The sequence below is a fragment of the Arvicanthis niloticus genome, chromosome 3 (genome assembly GCF_011762505.2).
Source record: "Arvicanthis niloticus isolate mArvNil1 chromosome 3, mArvNil1.pat.X, whole genome shotgun sequence".
NCBI lineage: Eukaryota > Metazoa > Chordata > Mammalia > Rodentia > Muridae > Arvicanthis > Arvicanthis niloticus.
The window spans coordinates 66,162,645-66,179,517 of record NC_047660.1 but is presented as its reverse complement, the minus strand read 5'-3'; the positions used below and the strand labels follow the sequence as shown (position 1 = coordinate 66,179,517).

General features: G+C 40.6%; 1 protein-coding gene across 1 annotated transcript; it reads right to left on the bottom strand.

The window, feature by feature from the left end:
- Positions 1–4,985: 4,985 nt before the first annotated feature.
- LOC117705964 (olfactory receptor 10G2-like) lies at positions 4,986–12,480 on the bottom strand. The gene is made up of 3 exons (XM_034498758.2): positions 12,017–12,480; positions 9,705–9,764; positions 4,986–6,049 (listed from the first exon to the last, which is right to left on the bottom strand). The coding sequence occupies exon 3, from the start codon at positions 6,039–6,041 to the stop codon at positions 5,085–5,087; it is 957 nt and encodes a 318-aa protein (XP_034354649.1). The 5' UTR covers positions 6,042–6,049; positions 9,705–9,764; positions 12,017–12,480; the 3' UTR covers positions 4,986–5,084.
- Positions 12,481–16,873: the final 4,393 nt, after the last annotated feature.

Here is a 16,873-nt window from a genome sequence, read left to right as displayed (position 1 = left end):
CAATAGTTGCAAATAGTCAAGAAACAAGCAAGACAATTAACACAAATAGTCAAAGAACAAGCAAGGCATTAAACACAATTCTGTCAACATTCCCATGATCACTGTTTCTAAGGGCTTATCAGGATGACCAAAATATCTGAGCCAACTTCCCTGTCATAGCCCAAAGTCATTTTCATGTCTGAAGCCTACTTCCTTGTTCTAGCCTGAAATTTCGATTCCTGTCTGAAATTACTTCTTTGTTCTAGCCTAATGTCATATTTCTGCCTGAAGCCCACTTCCTTGTCCTTGGCCAGTGTTATATTTCTGCCAAGCAGCCCATTTCCTTGTCCTTGGCCCATATCAGCTTCTTGCCAAGCAGCCCCAAAGGCTCTCTGCCTCTGCTCCTTTTTTTAGTTTATTAACAAGACTGAGCCTGTCTTAGGTTGTTCTGACAAAAATGCTTTCCTTACCCATCATGGAATATGCATTATCCAAAGCAATGCACTTATGTCTTAGATTGGTAAGGCTCTGTGCAGAATCTTATCCATCCTTAGCTTGCCAGCCTGTTAATTTAATAACTCTTTCTGGGGGTAGCTTTGTTATTATTGACCTAACAGCTAAATATAAGCTGTTATCCACATATAAGCAAATATTTACCATAATTCTGTGCCTGGGTTACCTCACTCAGGACACTATTTTCTAGTTCTATCATTTACCTGCAAGTTTTATGAGTTTTTAAAAAAATGGCTGAGTAATATACCTTTGTGTAAACATACCACATTTTTTAAAACCCATTCTTTTGTTGAGACATCTAGGTTGTTTCCATTTTCTGGCTATTATAAATAGGGCAGCAATGAACATGGTTAACCAAATGTCTCTGTGGTAGGATGAAGCATCTTTTGGGTATATAGCTGAATCTTGGGGAAGATCGATTTTCATCTTCCTGAGGAACACTACAGTGATTTTCATAGTAGCTGTATACATTATAGTTCTACCAGCAAAGAAGGAGTTGTTTTCCTTGTTCTACATCCTTGCTAGCATGAGCTGTCATTTGTATTATTGATCTTAGCCATTCTGACAGAGGAGTTTTGATTTGCATTTCCCTGATGGCTAAGGATGAAAAATGTTTTTTTTTTTTAAGTGTTTCTCAGCCATCTGAGAACTCTCTGTTTAGATTTGTACCCCAGTTTTAAACTGGGATATTTGTTTTGTTGATATCTAGCTTTCTGAGTTATTTATGTACTTTGAGTATTAGTTTTCTATCACAGGTACAGGTGGTAAAATTCTTTTCCCATTCTATAAAGGTTGCCACTTTGTCTGAATGATGTTCTTTACTTTACATAAGTTTTTCATCTTCTTGAGGCCCCTTTTATTAATTGTTGATCTTAGTGCCTATGCTATTGGTGTTCTGTTCAGAAACTATTTTCCTGTGCCAATGATTTCAAGGTAAGTCGCCATGTTTTCTTCTATCAGGTTCAGTGCATCTAGTCTTATGTTGAGGTCATTGTTTTATCTAGAGTTGGGCTTTGTGCAGGGTGACAAGAAGTATAGATCTATTTTCATTCTTGCTGGGGGCCAGTTCCGGCTTGGTGGGGAGTCTTCTTTCTTCTTCTTCTCGGTTCTTCTTGAGGCAGCAGAGGGGGAAGAGCATCAGCGGGGGTAAGACTTGGTCTTACAAGATTTGGGGTAAGACTTTGGTCTTACAAGATATTTAGGGTTGCTGTATGATAAAAGTTTACTTATCTAAGTTACTATGCTATTCTGCCTTCTGTGATCCTGAGGCCAGAAACTGCAGTTTCTGGCACTAGCACCTCATCCCCAAAACAGCAAATGATTAAGTAAATAGCCTTTGAACTATTTCAGCAAGAACTGCTGGGCTCTAACTTACACTTGCTAGTCTGAGGTCACAGGAAGAAAAGACACTTAGAAGAGTTATTATAGAGTTTATTACTAAGTGTAAAAAGTTTTCTATGAAAGCTATCTAAGGGGAAAAGTGGAAAGGTCCTAAGTGGGGAAAAGAAAAAAATTCTAATAAGGGAAAAGTTCTAAGGAAAAAAATTCTAAGCAGGGGAAATTGAAGGGAAGGGACTAACGACGACTACAATGACAATGACAACCTTAGTCTTCAGTACTTATACATCTTTTAGAGTACATGATCACATGTTACAAACTTCATCACAAGTTCACACCAAAAATAAAATCATAAATTAAAGTAGAAGTTTACAACAGAGAATGTTTACATGCATATCCATTAGGAGTAATTATCTGGCTAAACATCCATCACCTGTCTAGCTCCACAGGTTCACTGAAGGTTTAAAACTATAACTAAGAAATTAGTGAAGTTTTGTATAGATAAACCCAGGAAATATTTTATCTTCTGTCCTAGCACCTATAATAAATCGTTAGTTCCCTTTTAGTGACCTTTGGTTAATTGTTTTACAACCTCTTAGAATGTGCTCTGAGTAAGAGAAAGTCTGGTTACTATCTGAGAGCAGTTAACTGATGTCACTTGGGAGACTGGAAGAGTTCTCACTGCAGTTTTGACTATCAGAAAAGAACCTAATAGCAGTCCCATTATAAAAGAGCTTAATAATCATTGATATAATTTTAGAGATTCTTATAGGATCATCATTAAGACTTAAGAAGTCATCTATTTGTCTTCACAGCTTCACTACAAGACAGTACATCTTTGTGGATCTGCAGAGATCTGCTCCAAAGGGGTGTGCTATTGCTTAGTGATTGTTATATATGTTTAATAATAATAATAATAATAATAATAATAATAGGAAAAGCATATTAATAGCAGAAATCTTTCCTAAAATAAGTCCCTTACAACCTTGCTAAATAAGGGCTCACTTGTCGCAGATTATATAATAATCCAAGGCAAGCCATTTCAGGATGATCACCTGCTAATTATTAGCTTGTTCCATTATGGCTCCTGACACATTCTTCTACATGCTGAAATCCAGCTTGACTAGCACCATTTGTTGAAGACTTCCCCCTCCCCCAGTTTGTGTTTTTGATTCTTTATCAATAATCAGGTGTCCATAGGTATGTGGATTCATGTCTGGGTCTTCAATTTGATTACATTGATTAATGTGTTTGTTTTTATGTCAATTCCATTCTGTTTCTATTACTATAGCTCTGTAGTATAGTTTGAGATTGGAGATGATCTTAACTCCAGCAGTTCTATTATTCATGATTTTTTTTCTGTCCTGGTTTTTTTGTGTTTACATTGGAAGTTAAAAATTGTTTCTTAATTTCTGTGGAGAATTGTGTTGGAATTTGATGGGGTTTACATTGAATTTGTAGATTGCTTCTGGTAAGATGGCCATTTTTACCATATTAACCTTAGCAATTTATGAGCATGGAGGATCTTTCCATCTTCTGACATCTTCTTTAGTGTCTGTAAGCTTTCATTATACATATCTTTCTTTCACCTGTTCTGTTAGAGTTACCCTAAGATGGTTTTTGTGTGGGTTTTGTTTCCCCAGCTTTATTTCTCAGTGTTTTTATTACTTGTGTATAGGAAAGTTATTCGGTAAAGCTGTAAGACAAACAGCAATGAAACATGCTTTAGATTTTCTAGGATTCCTACCTAAATGATCATACAGGATAGCTAAGGAAAAGTTCAGCAAACTATAGTCATACAGGGAAGAAGATAGTGGTTATGGCAAGGGACGTTAGGAAAAGCTTTTTTAGGACTCAGAGTTTTTCTGCAGGTCTTAAATGAAGCATAAGTTATCAGCTATCCAACCTGGAGGAGGAAAAAGCATATTTCATATATGGGACTAAACCAAAGTCTCAGATATGGAAAAGCATAGAGAATGTTTAGGGGATGGCAGTTAAGTTAATGGGGATAAGAGAGATGAAGAGGTAGAGATAATTTGAGAGGTGACAAATGTTGGAATTGGATGTGGAGGACTTAGAATACCATGTTAAAAGGTCCACCTTTATCTTAATCAGTAGAAAGCCAGTGAATATTCAGAAGAAGAAAGATGAAATATTTAGTTTCACTTTCTGGTAGTGCTATGGTGAAGGATGGAATGACAAGGAGGCCAAGGGACATTCCTGGGGCAGAGTGGACAAAACTTGGTGAGTTACTACATAGGGAAAAGGAAGACAGTGGGTGGATACACAAAGGCTCTAAAGAGATCTCAAATGAATGCCAGAGAAGACACTATCTGCCTTGATTGTACAAGTGACCCTGAATTCTGAGAGCTTGAGGAGTTAGATTGTAGCAAATAGATAGCAGGAAATGGAGTCCTATTACGTTGTTTTTCTCACACCTGTTTAGATATTCACTCTTTACTATCAACATTTGTGTAAAATATGTCTTTCTGAGGAACATGTAAGAAACATGTATAATAATTGGGCAAATTACTGAGATTTTTTGTAGAGCATCAGAAGCATTTATATTAGTAGAATTGTATTCAGTAGTGGACTTTTGGGTGTTTTTTGGTTTCTTCTTTCTCCCACCTTTCTGCACTCCTTTTCTTCCACCCTTTTACATCCCTATCACTAGGTAGGGGAGGAAAAAGGATAGAAGGGAAAGAGAGCAGGGATAGTGTTAGATTACTTTCTGATTATTAGGGGAGTGGGGTTCCTTGGGGACAAGTTTGATCTTTGCTGTTGGGATATCTAATTTCTTCTTCTCTCTTCTCTTCACACACAACTACTTGATAAACCTCAACCAACCACAACCAACAGCCCAACAGCATCCAACCACCAACCAGACAACCAACCTATAGCTCCCCAACTCTCAGGGTCCTAGCGTTTGTCTATATAGCCTCTGGAAGTTCCCAGGATTCCAAATGTCAGACATTCACAGAAACTATCTGCCACTGGCATGATCATGCTCCTGCTAGAGCACGAGGCAAATCATAGTCAGTGGCTGTGGACAGTCTGAAGCAGCCCCATAGCCCACACATGGGATTAAAATGAAAACACATTACCATACTTCTGTGTTTTTAAAAGGAAACCAAAATTTTCATTATAGTATTCGATTCATCTTAAAATATTATCTGTGTATTAAACATTTGTCACATGAATAGTAACTAAAAACACAGCAGTGATGATGACACATGTGGTCTCTGAGTCCTTGGTTACTTATCTCCACTCACATTCCCTCTACCTACTCTTAGCCTCTTCAGGGCAGACTTCACTTCCTGGTTCCTCAGGGTGTAGATGAGGGGATTCAGTAATGGAGTGACAACAGTGTAAAATACAGCAATTGCTCCATCCAAGGGACTCTTGGATCCTGCTCGAAGGTAGATGAAAATACAGGGGACATAGTAGACTGTGACCACAGTGAGGTGGGAGCCACAGGTGGAGAAGGCACGTCTCCTGCCATCAGCAGTGCGTATCTTCAGGATGGCATGAACTATGTTGGCATAGGAGAGCAGAATCAGCATGAAGCAACTGGCAGCCACTACCCCAATGTCTACAAAGGTCACCAGTTCATTGATCGTTGTATCAGCACAGGCCAGTCTCAGCACTGCAGGGATGTCACAGAAGAAGTAATCCACTTCCTTGGGCCCACAGTAGGGCAATCGGAAGGTCAGAATGGTTTGAATAGACCCATGGATGGAGCCAGCCACCCAAGCTCCAGCCACTAGGATTGTGCATAACTTCCCATTCATGAGCACAGGGTAGCGAAGAGGCTGGCATATTGCCAGGTACCTGTCATAGGCCATCAAAGTGTAGAGGAAGCACTGGGTGCTGCCTAGGAAGTGGAAAAAATATAGTTGAGCTACACAGCCACCAAATGCTATAGCCTTGTTGGCGGGAGTGAAGTTTAATATAAGTCGAGGAACAATGACCGAGGAGAGCCACATGTCCAGGAAAGAGAGCACACCCAGAAGAATGTACATAGGGCGGGCATGCAGCTTGGGGTCAGCCCACACAGTGAGCAGAATGAGCAGGTTCCCCAGCTGTGTGAGGATGTAAATGAGGAAGAAGACCAGGAAGAGGAATGTTCTTAGAGTTGGGGGGTGAGCCAAGCCCAGGAGAAGGAACTCTGTCACCACAGTGTCCAGTGATGTGTTTCTGTTTCTTCTCATGTCTTAGTCTGTTAAGATGAACCATGAAGTCAGATAGAGGAATGCAGAGAGAGGAAAGGTAAGGCAATGTTTATGTCTGGAAATCGGAGCTCAAGAGTTAAACAGAGAACTTCTATAATTTGAAAGAAAGCATTTAGCATCTGCCTAATTTAATTTCTGTTGCTGTGTCAAATTCTATGAGAACAAGTACTTAGGGGAGGAAAGGTTTCTTTCCCTTTATGATCTGAGGTTACAGTCAATCACATGGGGAAAGTCAAGGCAGGAAGCTGGGCACATCCTCTGTCAAGTGCAGAGAAACAAAAGCATCCACGTTGAGGGTTTGTTTACTTTCTAGCTTTCCTTACTTTTACATAGTTTATGGCCTTGTAGGAATGGTGTCTCTCACATGGGCTGGGTATTTCTGTACAATTAGCTATCAAGAAAATCTCTTCCAGACATACCCAGGCCAACCTGATCTAGACAACCACTCAAGTGAAATCCTCTTTCAGGTTTTTGAGATTATGTCAAATTGATAGTTAAAATTAACCAGTATAGCATCAGTCATCTGAATTGTTTGGCAAAACAACACTTCAGGGCCTGCTAGTTTTCAGATGTCTGGACGTTGCTGGCAAACACTACACAGAATTATTGGAAACTATGTAACAGAAGAATGCATAAATAATCAGATAGTACCATACAATGGGTCTACACCCCAAGGAGGAACCACAGAGAAATGAATTTCAGTGGTTTGGAGAAGTGTGAAACAATTACTCCACAATTTCCATCTGTTTTATTAATTTCAAATGAATTGCTTCTCAATGTCTTTACTGGATAGTTTTATGTCAACTTGACATAAGCTAGAGCCATCAGAGAGTAGGAAGCTTCAACTGAGAAATGTCTCCATAAGATATGGCTGTAGGCAAGCCTATAGGACATTTTCTAAACCAATTATGGAGGCAGCCCATTGTGGGTGGTGTCATCTATATGGGCTTGTGGTTCTGGGTTTTATAAGAAAGCAGGTTGAGCAAGTCATAACGAACAAGCTAGTAAGCTGCACCCCTCCACGTTCTCTGCATCAGCTCCTGCCTCCGGGTTCCTGCCCTGTTTGAGTTCCTGTCCTGACTTCCTTCAGTGATGAATGGTGATGTGGAAGTGTAAGCCAAATAAACCTTTTTCTCCCAGCTTGCTTTTTGGTCATGGTGTTTCAGTGAAGCAATAATAACCCTAAGACAATGTCTCTTTCTATAAGGACTCTACCAGGACTTTTGTGACATGGTCTTGGGTATTTCTAAGTTTCTTTAGGGTTCTCAAGGGCATCATGCTTTTGGACCCATGAATACATGGATCCATTATAATACCTCTTTTTCCTCAACATTCACTTTGGCTGCCACCTCCTTGCAGAGAGTTCCCTCAGTCTTTAAAGGGATAAGAACTCCTATTATGAAAGGTGATTGCAGTACAATTTAAAGGTATCATCTGCTTAAATGTTTACTTTTTTCTTCTATTGTACCTGTAATCGACTTCAGAGCAAGGACCAAATCTATTTTGTTCTTTGATATATCTGTAGCAATTGCCCTATTGTTTGGCAACTGGAAGGTAACTGAGAAATATCTGTTGGCCATTTGACCAGCTATGTGACTAATGCCTCTTCTATTGATGCTGTGAATACAGTGACCACTGTGCTTCATAAAATCATAGTGTATACTTGGAATGTACACAGTGTATGACACTTCTCATACTTTGTGCTGCAGATTGGACTGTAGAAGTACCTCAAGCAATGAGAATCCATGTTTAATATAAAAAGAGCCCAAGCTTCCTGTTTGCTCAGGAATATTGTATTCATTTATTAAATTACCCAAGGAGTCCATTGGTTTGAATTATGTGGATCATTATAGGATCTGACCTTTAGTACCTGTGTTACTTACATTTTTTTGTTGCTGTGAATAAAATACCCTGGCAATAGCAATTTTGGAAAAGAAGGGTTTACTAGGCATGGTAGCACACATTTTTAAACCTAGTATGTGGGAAACAGAGGTAGGCAGATCTCTGTGGGTCTAGGCCAGCCTGGTCTACATTGTGAATTCCAGGACTACATAGTGAACACCTCTATCAAAAAAAGCTTTATTGGCTTATCATTTAAGTACAATTCATCATGCTTCAAACATGTACTAGTTTCTTTTCCTATGTGATAAAACACTGTGACCAAGGCAGTTTATAGAAGGAAGGGCTTATCTGGGCTTACACAGTTCCAGAGGGTTAGAGTCCATCCCATCATAGCATGGGAGCATGACAGCAGGCAGCAGGCTGAGAGCGTACATCTTAGACTGCAAGCAGGAAACAGAGAGCAACTGGAAATGGCAATAGCCTTTTTTATTTTTTTATTGTTGAGACAGGGTCTTACTATATAGCTTTGGCTATCCTCGAACTCACTATGTATACCAGGGCTGGTCTCAAAATCAGAGATCCATCTGCCTCTGCCTCCCAAGTTTTGGGATCAAAGCCATGTGCCACCACCACCTGGCCCTCTCTCTCTTTCTTTGTTTTACCTTTGCAGTGCTGTAGATTGAACCCAGGGCTTTGAAATGCTCAGCAAGTGTCCAGCAAGTGCTCTATCATTGAGATATACCCTTGGTTTCCTTTGCCTTTTGGAGAGGATGATGTGGTCTTGTTATATTGTCAAGGTTGGTCTCAAACTCCTGGGCTCAAGTTGTCTTCCTACTTTGGTCTCTGAAATAGCTGGAGCTACAGAAATATGCCACTTTGTCTTGTTACTGCTTAACTAACCAACTAACTAACTAACTAACTAACTAACTAACTAAAAATGTTTTTGAGTTATTTACAGTGTGTGCCACATCTTATTAATGAAAGTTTTCTTTTCTCACAAAGTTTTTTCCCCCATGATGGTGTTTTAAGTAATTTTTGGTTCTTTGAGTCTGAGTCTCATTATGCAACCCAGACTCATCAGGGACTTGTGGTCATCTTGCCTTAGTTTCCCAAGTGCTGTGATTGCAGGCATGGATCACCATACCTAGCTAAAATTACTTTTACTGCATATATTTCATGTATACAATATGATTTTAGGAGGAGCGATGGTCATTGTACTTCAGCAAATTAATACGCCCATTACCTCAGACAGTATCCTTTCCTGCAGAGAGAACAGTTCATGTCTCAGTGTTCACATCTCAACAGTCCACTGTGTGTACATTGTTGAGGTGAACACAATCAGGAATAACCACCAAGTACTAGATTAAACTAATAAAAGTTAACTAGAAGCCAGCGGTGGTGGCACATGCCTTAAATGCCAGCACTTGGGAGGCAGAGGCAGATGAATCTCTGGGAGTTCAAAGCCAGCTTGGTATACATAGCAAGTTTTAGGAAACTCAGAGCTATGTAATTCAGAGTCCCTGTCTAAACCAAAACCAAAACCAAACAAATGAACAAACAAAATGGTAATTATATGGAGATCCTAGCATTAACAGGTGGATTCATAGAGATATCATTAGAACACTCTTCTTTATTAACACAAATCTCAAACACGTTTTATCCATAATACTGCTATTGAAAAAAGATTAGAGTATATAATAGTAATAATTAATAATGCTGAATATATCCTACTTTATAGGACTCACACAAGTGCTAATTTCAGAGACTGTCCACAAAGAGATTAAGTTAGATTTCTCTCACCTTGTTTATAGGAGAGGGTGCTTTAATTTCCTTTGGAAGGATGACTGACTCTTCACTTGGCTGGAAGAGAAAGAGAAATGAAGTTTCTAAAAGTTTGTGAAAACTTGGTCATACTACAATTATGAACAATGAAGAAGACAGTTGCTTAAATATCATAGACAATGAGCTTAAATGTGTATTAGGAATCCTTGCATGGAATAAAACGTGTGTTTCTTAAGCCTGAGACAGGAAACTCTGATGATCCCTCCACCTTTTTCCTTCTTATCTTGGCCTGAGGAACTCAGATGGTAGGGAGGGATATGGAAGGTGCTTATTGTGGGTGGGCCCAAGGGACAGGATGCTTTTCTGGGTAGAGATAGCACAAAATGGTGGATTTGAGTTGGGTTGTGTGCTACTTGAGTCCCAGAAATTTGACCAAGGAGGTAAGGGGAAGATAGTTCCTGGAGGTGGCTGCATTCTACTGATAGAAAGCATGGTGTAGGATGCACTGTTATGAGAGATCAATTTTAGAAATGGACGAAGTCTCAAATGTTTTTAACAGACAAAAGGGAGCCAACCTAGGGGAAAAGTGAAAAACAAGAATAATTGAATGTTAACCTGTGAAAAAATTTTTATGTGACTACTGATCATTAGTCTATGGAAACTGAGGTATAAAAGCAATCTTAGATTCATCACTTAAAATATTTAAATATTGGGGAAGAAGTAAATTGTTTAGTTGGTAAAGTGCCTTCTGTACAAGCATAAGAACTTGTGCTTGGATTCCCAGCATCCACCTAAAAGCTGGACAAGATGGCACACATTTGTAACTCCAGTACTGGGTGAGGTAAGGGTATAAGGGAGGTGAAAAGGATCCTCAGAATTCATTGATCAGCCTGTAAAGCCAATTGATGAGCTCAGGTTCAATGAGAGACCCTGTCTCAAAATCTAATGTGGTGAGGGGAGAGATGGCTCATTAGTTAAGAGCACTGGCTGTTTTGTCAGAGGACCCAGATTCAATTCTCGGCACCCATATAGTGGCTAACCAATATTTGTAACTTTAGTTCTGGGGTATCCAATGCCTCTTCTGGTCTTCATGGGTACCAGGCACTCATGTGGTGCAGAGACACACATGCATGCAAAACACACATATACATGCAATAAAAGAATAAATTAAAAAATTAATGTAAAGCAATTGAAAAGGACAATCAGCATTGGCCTCTAGCTTCAACATATACACACCCACATGAACATACACAGCACACACACACAAATAAAATAAAACTATATATTCTAGATGAAATAAAGCATATAAAATGAAGTATATGAGTATGTGTCTTGTCCAGCCTTAATACGAGGGGAGGTGCCAAGTCTTATTGCAATTTGATATGTCATATTTGGTTGATATTCCTGGGAGTGCTACTCTTTTCTAAAAAGAAATGGAGGAGAAATGGAACTGGGATAAGTGGAGGAGTTGTCAGGACTTGGAGGGAGGAGGGAGGGACAACTTCAGTCAGGATGTAATATATGAGAGAAGAATAAATAAAAAAATTTAAAATATTTTGTCTTAAATACATATTCTAAAATTTCTTGTTTTAAATAATAGTTTGTTTAGTGTCGTCTTATATAATAGCTGTCATTTAATATTAAAAGCATACAATTTAAGCAAATAGGAAGATGGCATCATCTCCCATACAACTAGCATTTAAAACAATGTGGTTCAGGGGTGTGGCATGGTAGTTTAAGGGAGAGGCCCCTGGCACTGTAATGAATGAGAACAGCAAGGACAAACCACGTAAGAGGAGCAAGAACCTCTTCTTTTAGCCATAGGCTGGACCGTTTGCTGAGACTCTTCACTGGGAGGCTGAGTTCCTTTGAGGCCTGTGTATGGAAATGAATGCTTCTTGCCTTTCACAGCATTAGATTGATGAAGGGTGGTAGGCCTTTTTGTTTGTTTGTTTGTTTGTTTTGTTTGTTTTGTTTTTGGGCATATCTGCACTGAGGTTGATTTTGCATAGGACACTTTGTATGAACAGATGAATTGCTTAAGGCTGTGGGATGAAGAGTTATGACCTGGCTCGGGTCTGCTTTTAGAGCCACATTCAGATCTCAGCCCTTTCAGGCCATTAACAGCTTGAGCTGAGAGTCAGAAGAGGCAGACTGAAGTGAGCATGCTCAGAGTGGGGTGACAGAAGCTACATTATTCCCATCTGATTATTGTACCAGTGTCCTTGCTTTCTAAGTTAAAAGAAAAAGAATATTCTTAAGGAAAGACTCCTGAAAGAAGACACTGGCTGAATGTGTCTCATTAGGAAAGAGAGGGTTAAGGGCCTTACCTCTTACTGTGATTGCATGGTGAAGCTGAACCAGGAATCATCTATTACTTTATCATCCTCTAAAGAGATAAACAATAAGTAGAAAAAGTTAATATAAAATTAATATGCCTAATGTTTTAACTTCGGGTGGACTGAGGAAGAAGGTTTGTTTGTTTTCTTTTTTTTTTAAAGTAAATATTGTTTTTGATCAAATTTTTTAAAAAAATCTAAGTCCTGGAGTGAATTTGGTAATAGTGTGAGTTGTTCCGGTGCTAGGAACCTCAGGCTCGCAAGGACACAGCAGTCTGCAGCAGTGTGATCTTGGAGGGGGTCCCCTCTTCTCCAGGATGGGTGGCCTTGAGGAAAGTGCCCTCAGAGTGTCCTCCCAGCTAGCTCTTTGCTTTGGAAGGCAATTAAAACCTTCTGGGCAGACAATGGCTGGGCTTAAGACTTGTGAGACCTTGAAGGCTCTTTGTAGAGTGCGGCTTCTCTCTCTATCCTAAATGTGGTTAGTTATTGAAAAATATCATCAAGAGATTTGAAAAAAAAACAAAATAAAACCAAACCAAACCAAACCAAATCCTCTGCCTCTTGGGAGTTCTACCCCAAACACTTCCCAGGTGAGATCTATGTCTCCCAGGTCCTCATTACTCTTTGTTTTGGCAGAAAGCAAGAATAATTTCTACACATTTAGAAAGTGAATTGTAAGGAGCAGTATAACCAATTTGGATGAGCTACAATTTCTGTCATCCCCTTCCTTATTGTTACTTGAAAGCGTATTGACATCTTCATAAAATTTCAATAACTGAGTATCTTCCTCACCTTCCCATTTCTCTAAATACTGAGAACAAAATCCCAAATAAAACAATAGAAATGGGGCAGGAGGAAGAGGAATGAGATGAGGAACTGCGAGAGGGCAGACCGGGAGGGAGGTGATGACTGGACTGTAAAAACATAAAAGTAATAAAAATTATTTTTATATTTTAAATTATGTGTATGCATGTATTTGTCTGTACGTAGGGGTGTGTGCAAATGAGTGGTGACCTCAAAGGCAAAGGTACTGGATGCCATAGAGATGGACTTACAGGTGGTGGTGAGTTGCCTGATATGGGTGATGGGGACTGAACTCTGGTCCTCTGGAAGAGCAGTAGGTACTCTTACTGGCTAAACCATCTGTCTAGTCCCTGTCTTTTTTAACGGATGCATAATTTTACATATTTTACAATTTACATATGGCATAGTGTGATAATACCATATATGCATACAGTGTGTAGTGGTCAGAGCAGGGCGTTCCTCTTTGAAACTCCAACACATTTTTTTGGGGAACTTCTAAACCCTTTCTTCCAATTCTTCATTAAAATAAAACAGCTTTGTTTGGTTGCCGATCTACTGTATCTGGTCCTGCTAAGTGTATCTCTCCTCTTCTTCCCAGATTTTAGCAATTACTGTTGTTCTTTTGTATAGTCAATGCTTTTAGCTTTCATCCATGAGTGAGCACAAGGGACACATGTTTCTATGCATAGTTTATTTGACTTAACAAAGGTTCCTCTACTTTTATCCACATTGCAGCAAATAAACCACTCTCATTCTTTTAAGTGGCTAACACTCCATTATATATCAACCTTTCTCTTTCCTGCCTCTCCTCTCCTTGCTGTTTTCTTCTTCCCATGTCTTTCCCTTTTTGTTTCCTTTCCCTGTCCTCTTCCCATGATCCCTCTCTTACTTACTGTTTTAATATATGAGTATTTTGCTTGCATATTTCTATGTGTGCTGTGTGAGTGCTTGGTGTTCATGGAGACCAGAAGAGGGCACTGGATACCCTGGAGCTACAGTTACAGTAAGATGAACATGTGCTTGAACTGGTCCTCCTGCCTCCATGTTGGGAGTGATGGGATTAGAGGTGCCTAACACATATACAGTTTATAGTTGTGAGCTGCTGGGTTCTGGGAACTGTGAAAGGATGGCTTGGTTTCTGGTAGAGCACTGGCTAGAGATAGCCGAAGACCCAACAGGTGTCCATGCCTGCGAGGGATGGCATATATCTCGCCATGCCCCCAGACTCCAGGCTCCTGACACGCAGCAAAGATCTCCATTGATCTGTGCCTTTCAGTCAAGTAGGGCAATGCTCCTACCAGCCCCTCCACAGGTAGAGGGCAAGATTACAGACCTCAGCCTCAAGAGATTTCCATATTAACGAGATACCTGAAGGCTAGAGAGTGTAGCCAATTAAGTCTTCCCTCCCTATTTAAGTCAGACCCGCCCTGAGAGAGAGGGGGGTACAGCCAGATTCATCTACCATCCACCATGACAATAATTGTTGTAAAACCATGGACTTCCTCATGTCTTTGGGGCCCCATAGTGGGGAACTGTGGAGAAAGCCTTTAACTAATTAGCCGCCCCCACCGCAGCTGCCACCTAATCTCCCATTGAGGACTTCTCTGTGTTCCTGCCATGGAGGCCGCAGATTCAAGCAAGCTAGCTAAGCTGAGCCAAGTGAGTAAAGTAACCAAGAGTCTCTTTCCTGTGGCGCACTGTCGGGGCCTCCCTCTCCCCCTCACGTCTCTGCTCTTCTGCAGCCCCCAGTGGCGTCTGGGAGCCCCATGGCAAAGACCACTGGCCTCCACTCAAGAGCCCTGCCCCTGTGGCACCTTCAGACTGAGAATTCTCCATGCCTGGGTGGGGCCCCGCATCACCCGCTAGGCTGAGTCAAATTCCCGTGCTTCTGTCAATCTGAGCCGCAGTTCCAGCTGACTGAGCCATGGCAGATAGGAGGGAACCACAACTCCCCTCAACAGGACCCATGCCCGCCCATGCATGAGCTATCAGCCCTGCAGGGAACCAAATCTTCAAGAGTTCACAAAGTGCTCTTAACCCCTGAGCCATCTCTCTGCATCCTTTCCTTCCTTCTTTTCTTCCTTTCCTTTTTAAAAAAAAAGATTTATTTATTTATTTTATGTATGTGAGTACACTGTCGCTGTTTTCAGAAACACACCGTAATAGGGGCATCAGATTCCATTATAGATGGTTGTGAGCCATCATATGGTTGCTGGGAATTGAACTCAGGACCTCTGGAAGAGCAGTCAGTGCTCTTAACTGCTGAGCCATCTCTCTAGACCCCTTTCTTTCCTTTCTTTCCAAAATAAAAATGTACTCATTTTATTTTATATGTGTTTGCCTGCATATATGCATATGTGCCATGGGTGTGCTTGGTGCTTGAAGCTATGAAGAGTGTATCAGATCTGTAACTGGAGTTATGGATAGTTGTGAACTACCCTATGGGTGCTGAAAGTCGAACCTGGGTCCTCTTCAACAGCAACGGGAGCTCTTAACTGCTGAGTCATCTCTCAAGTGCCCTTCTGCCCTTTCTCTTTCTTATCCTATGCATCCTAGGGATGGCCTTAAACTCCTCCTGTAGCTGAAGATGTGCTAGAACTGATCCTCCTGCCTCTATGTTGGGAGCAATGGTATTAGAGGAGCCCAACACAATATACAATTTATACCATGCTGGGGGCCAAAGCCTCCTTCATACTAGACAAACGCTCTACCAACTGAGCCACATCTCCATTCCCCACACCTAACTTCTCTATCCATTCTGCAATTGCACATTTTGACTAATTCAATGTCTTGGCTAGCGTGAATAGTGCTGCACATATTTGCACTTGTATTTCTGTAAAGTTATGATTTCATTTTTTTTCCTTACTGCCACACGAAATTCCACTGTGCAGATGTACTATATTTTCTTCACTTAGTCTGTTGATGGATACAGGCTGGTTATATGTAATGGTAGTAAGTTAAGCCACTCTGAATTCCCCGCTGGTGGCTTCTCAAGCTTCTTGCTACCACACCAATGTTGTGAATTCTCTTCTCTCTCTCTCTCTCTCTCTCTCTCTCTCTCTCTCTCTCTCTCTCTCTCTCACACACACACACACACACACACACGACCTTATTTTAGTATGCCTTAAGCAGCTCAATGGTTGGGCCAATCTCAACCTTCTACATGCTAATGCCTCCCCTCTGATACACCAGAGTTATTACTTACTGAGATCTATATTTTATCTTTGCTACCCCAGACCCAAATGGGCGAGGGACCCCTGGGGCCACTTTTCCCTGGCTTTTACTTTACATGGCTGTATGCTTTCTCTCCTGTAGCTCTCAAGCCCGATCTCCTGTTTCCCGGTCATGGTGATTCCAAGTCCTTCTTCCTGTGGTTCCCTTGCCTGGAAAATCTAAAGTCCCACCTGTGTCTCCCTGCCCAGAGTCAACTGGGGGGCAGGGATCCATGGAGTCTTATGTGCAGATGTACTAATTCCCATGTAATCTGGGAACTCAATTAACATAATATAAGCAATAAACCAAATCCACAACAGTTATATCTCATAAAAATTGTGAATACAGCAGCAATTAGACATGGTTGATTAAGCATCAATCTGTCCCGTGCATTCCCAACAGTAAGATAGCTAGGCCCTGATGGCAGTGCTATGATTAGTGCCATCAGGAACCTCTCAGCTGATCTCCGCTTCCACCAGCAGTGACAAGGGTTCCTCTTTCCCTGCATTCTTGCCAGCATTTGTTGTTTTCTTTAAAAACAAAACAAAACAAAACAAAACAAAACAAAAACAACAAAAACCCCAAACCGGATAAAGGCTTTAAAAATGTTTTACTATGTTCTCAATTCTGATCGATTTGATAATGATATGTGTATGTGTGTGTTGTATGTGTGTGTGTTGTATGTCAGTGGTGCATATGTGTGTCTCTCTGTGTGTTGTATCTGTGCACAGGGCATGCTCATGAGTATGAAGATATGTGTGTCTGTGAACATGACTGTGAAGGCGTAACAGGTATCTATCGCTATAGCTTTTCACCTTATTGCCTTGAGGC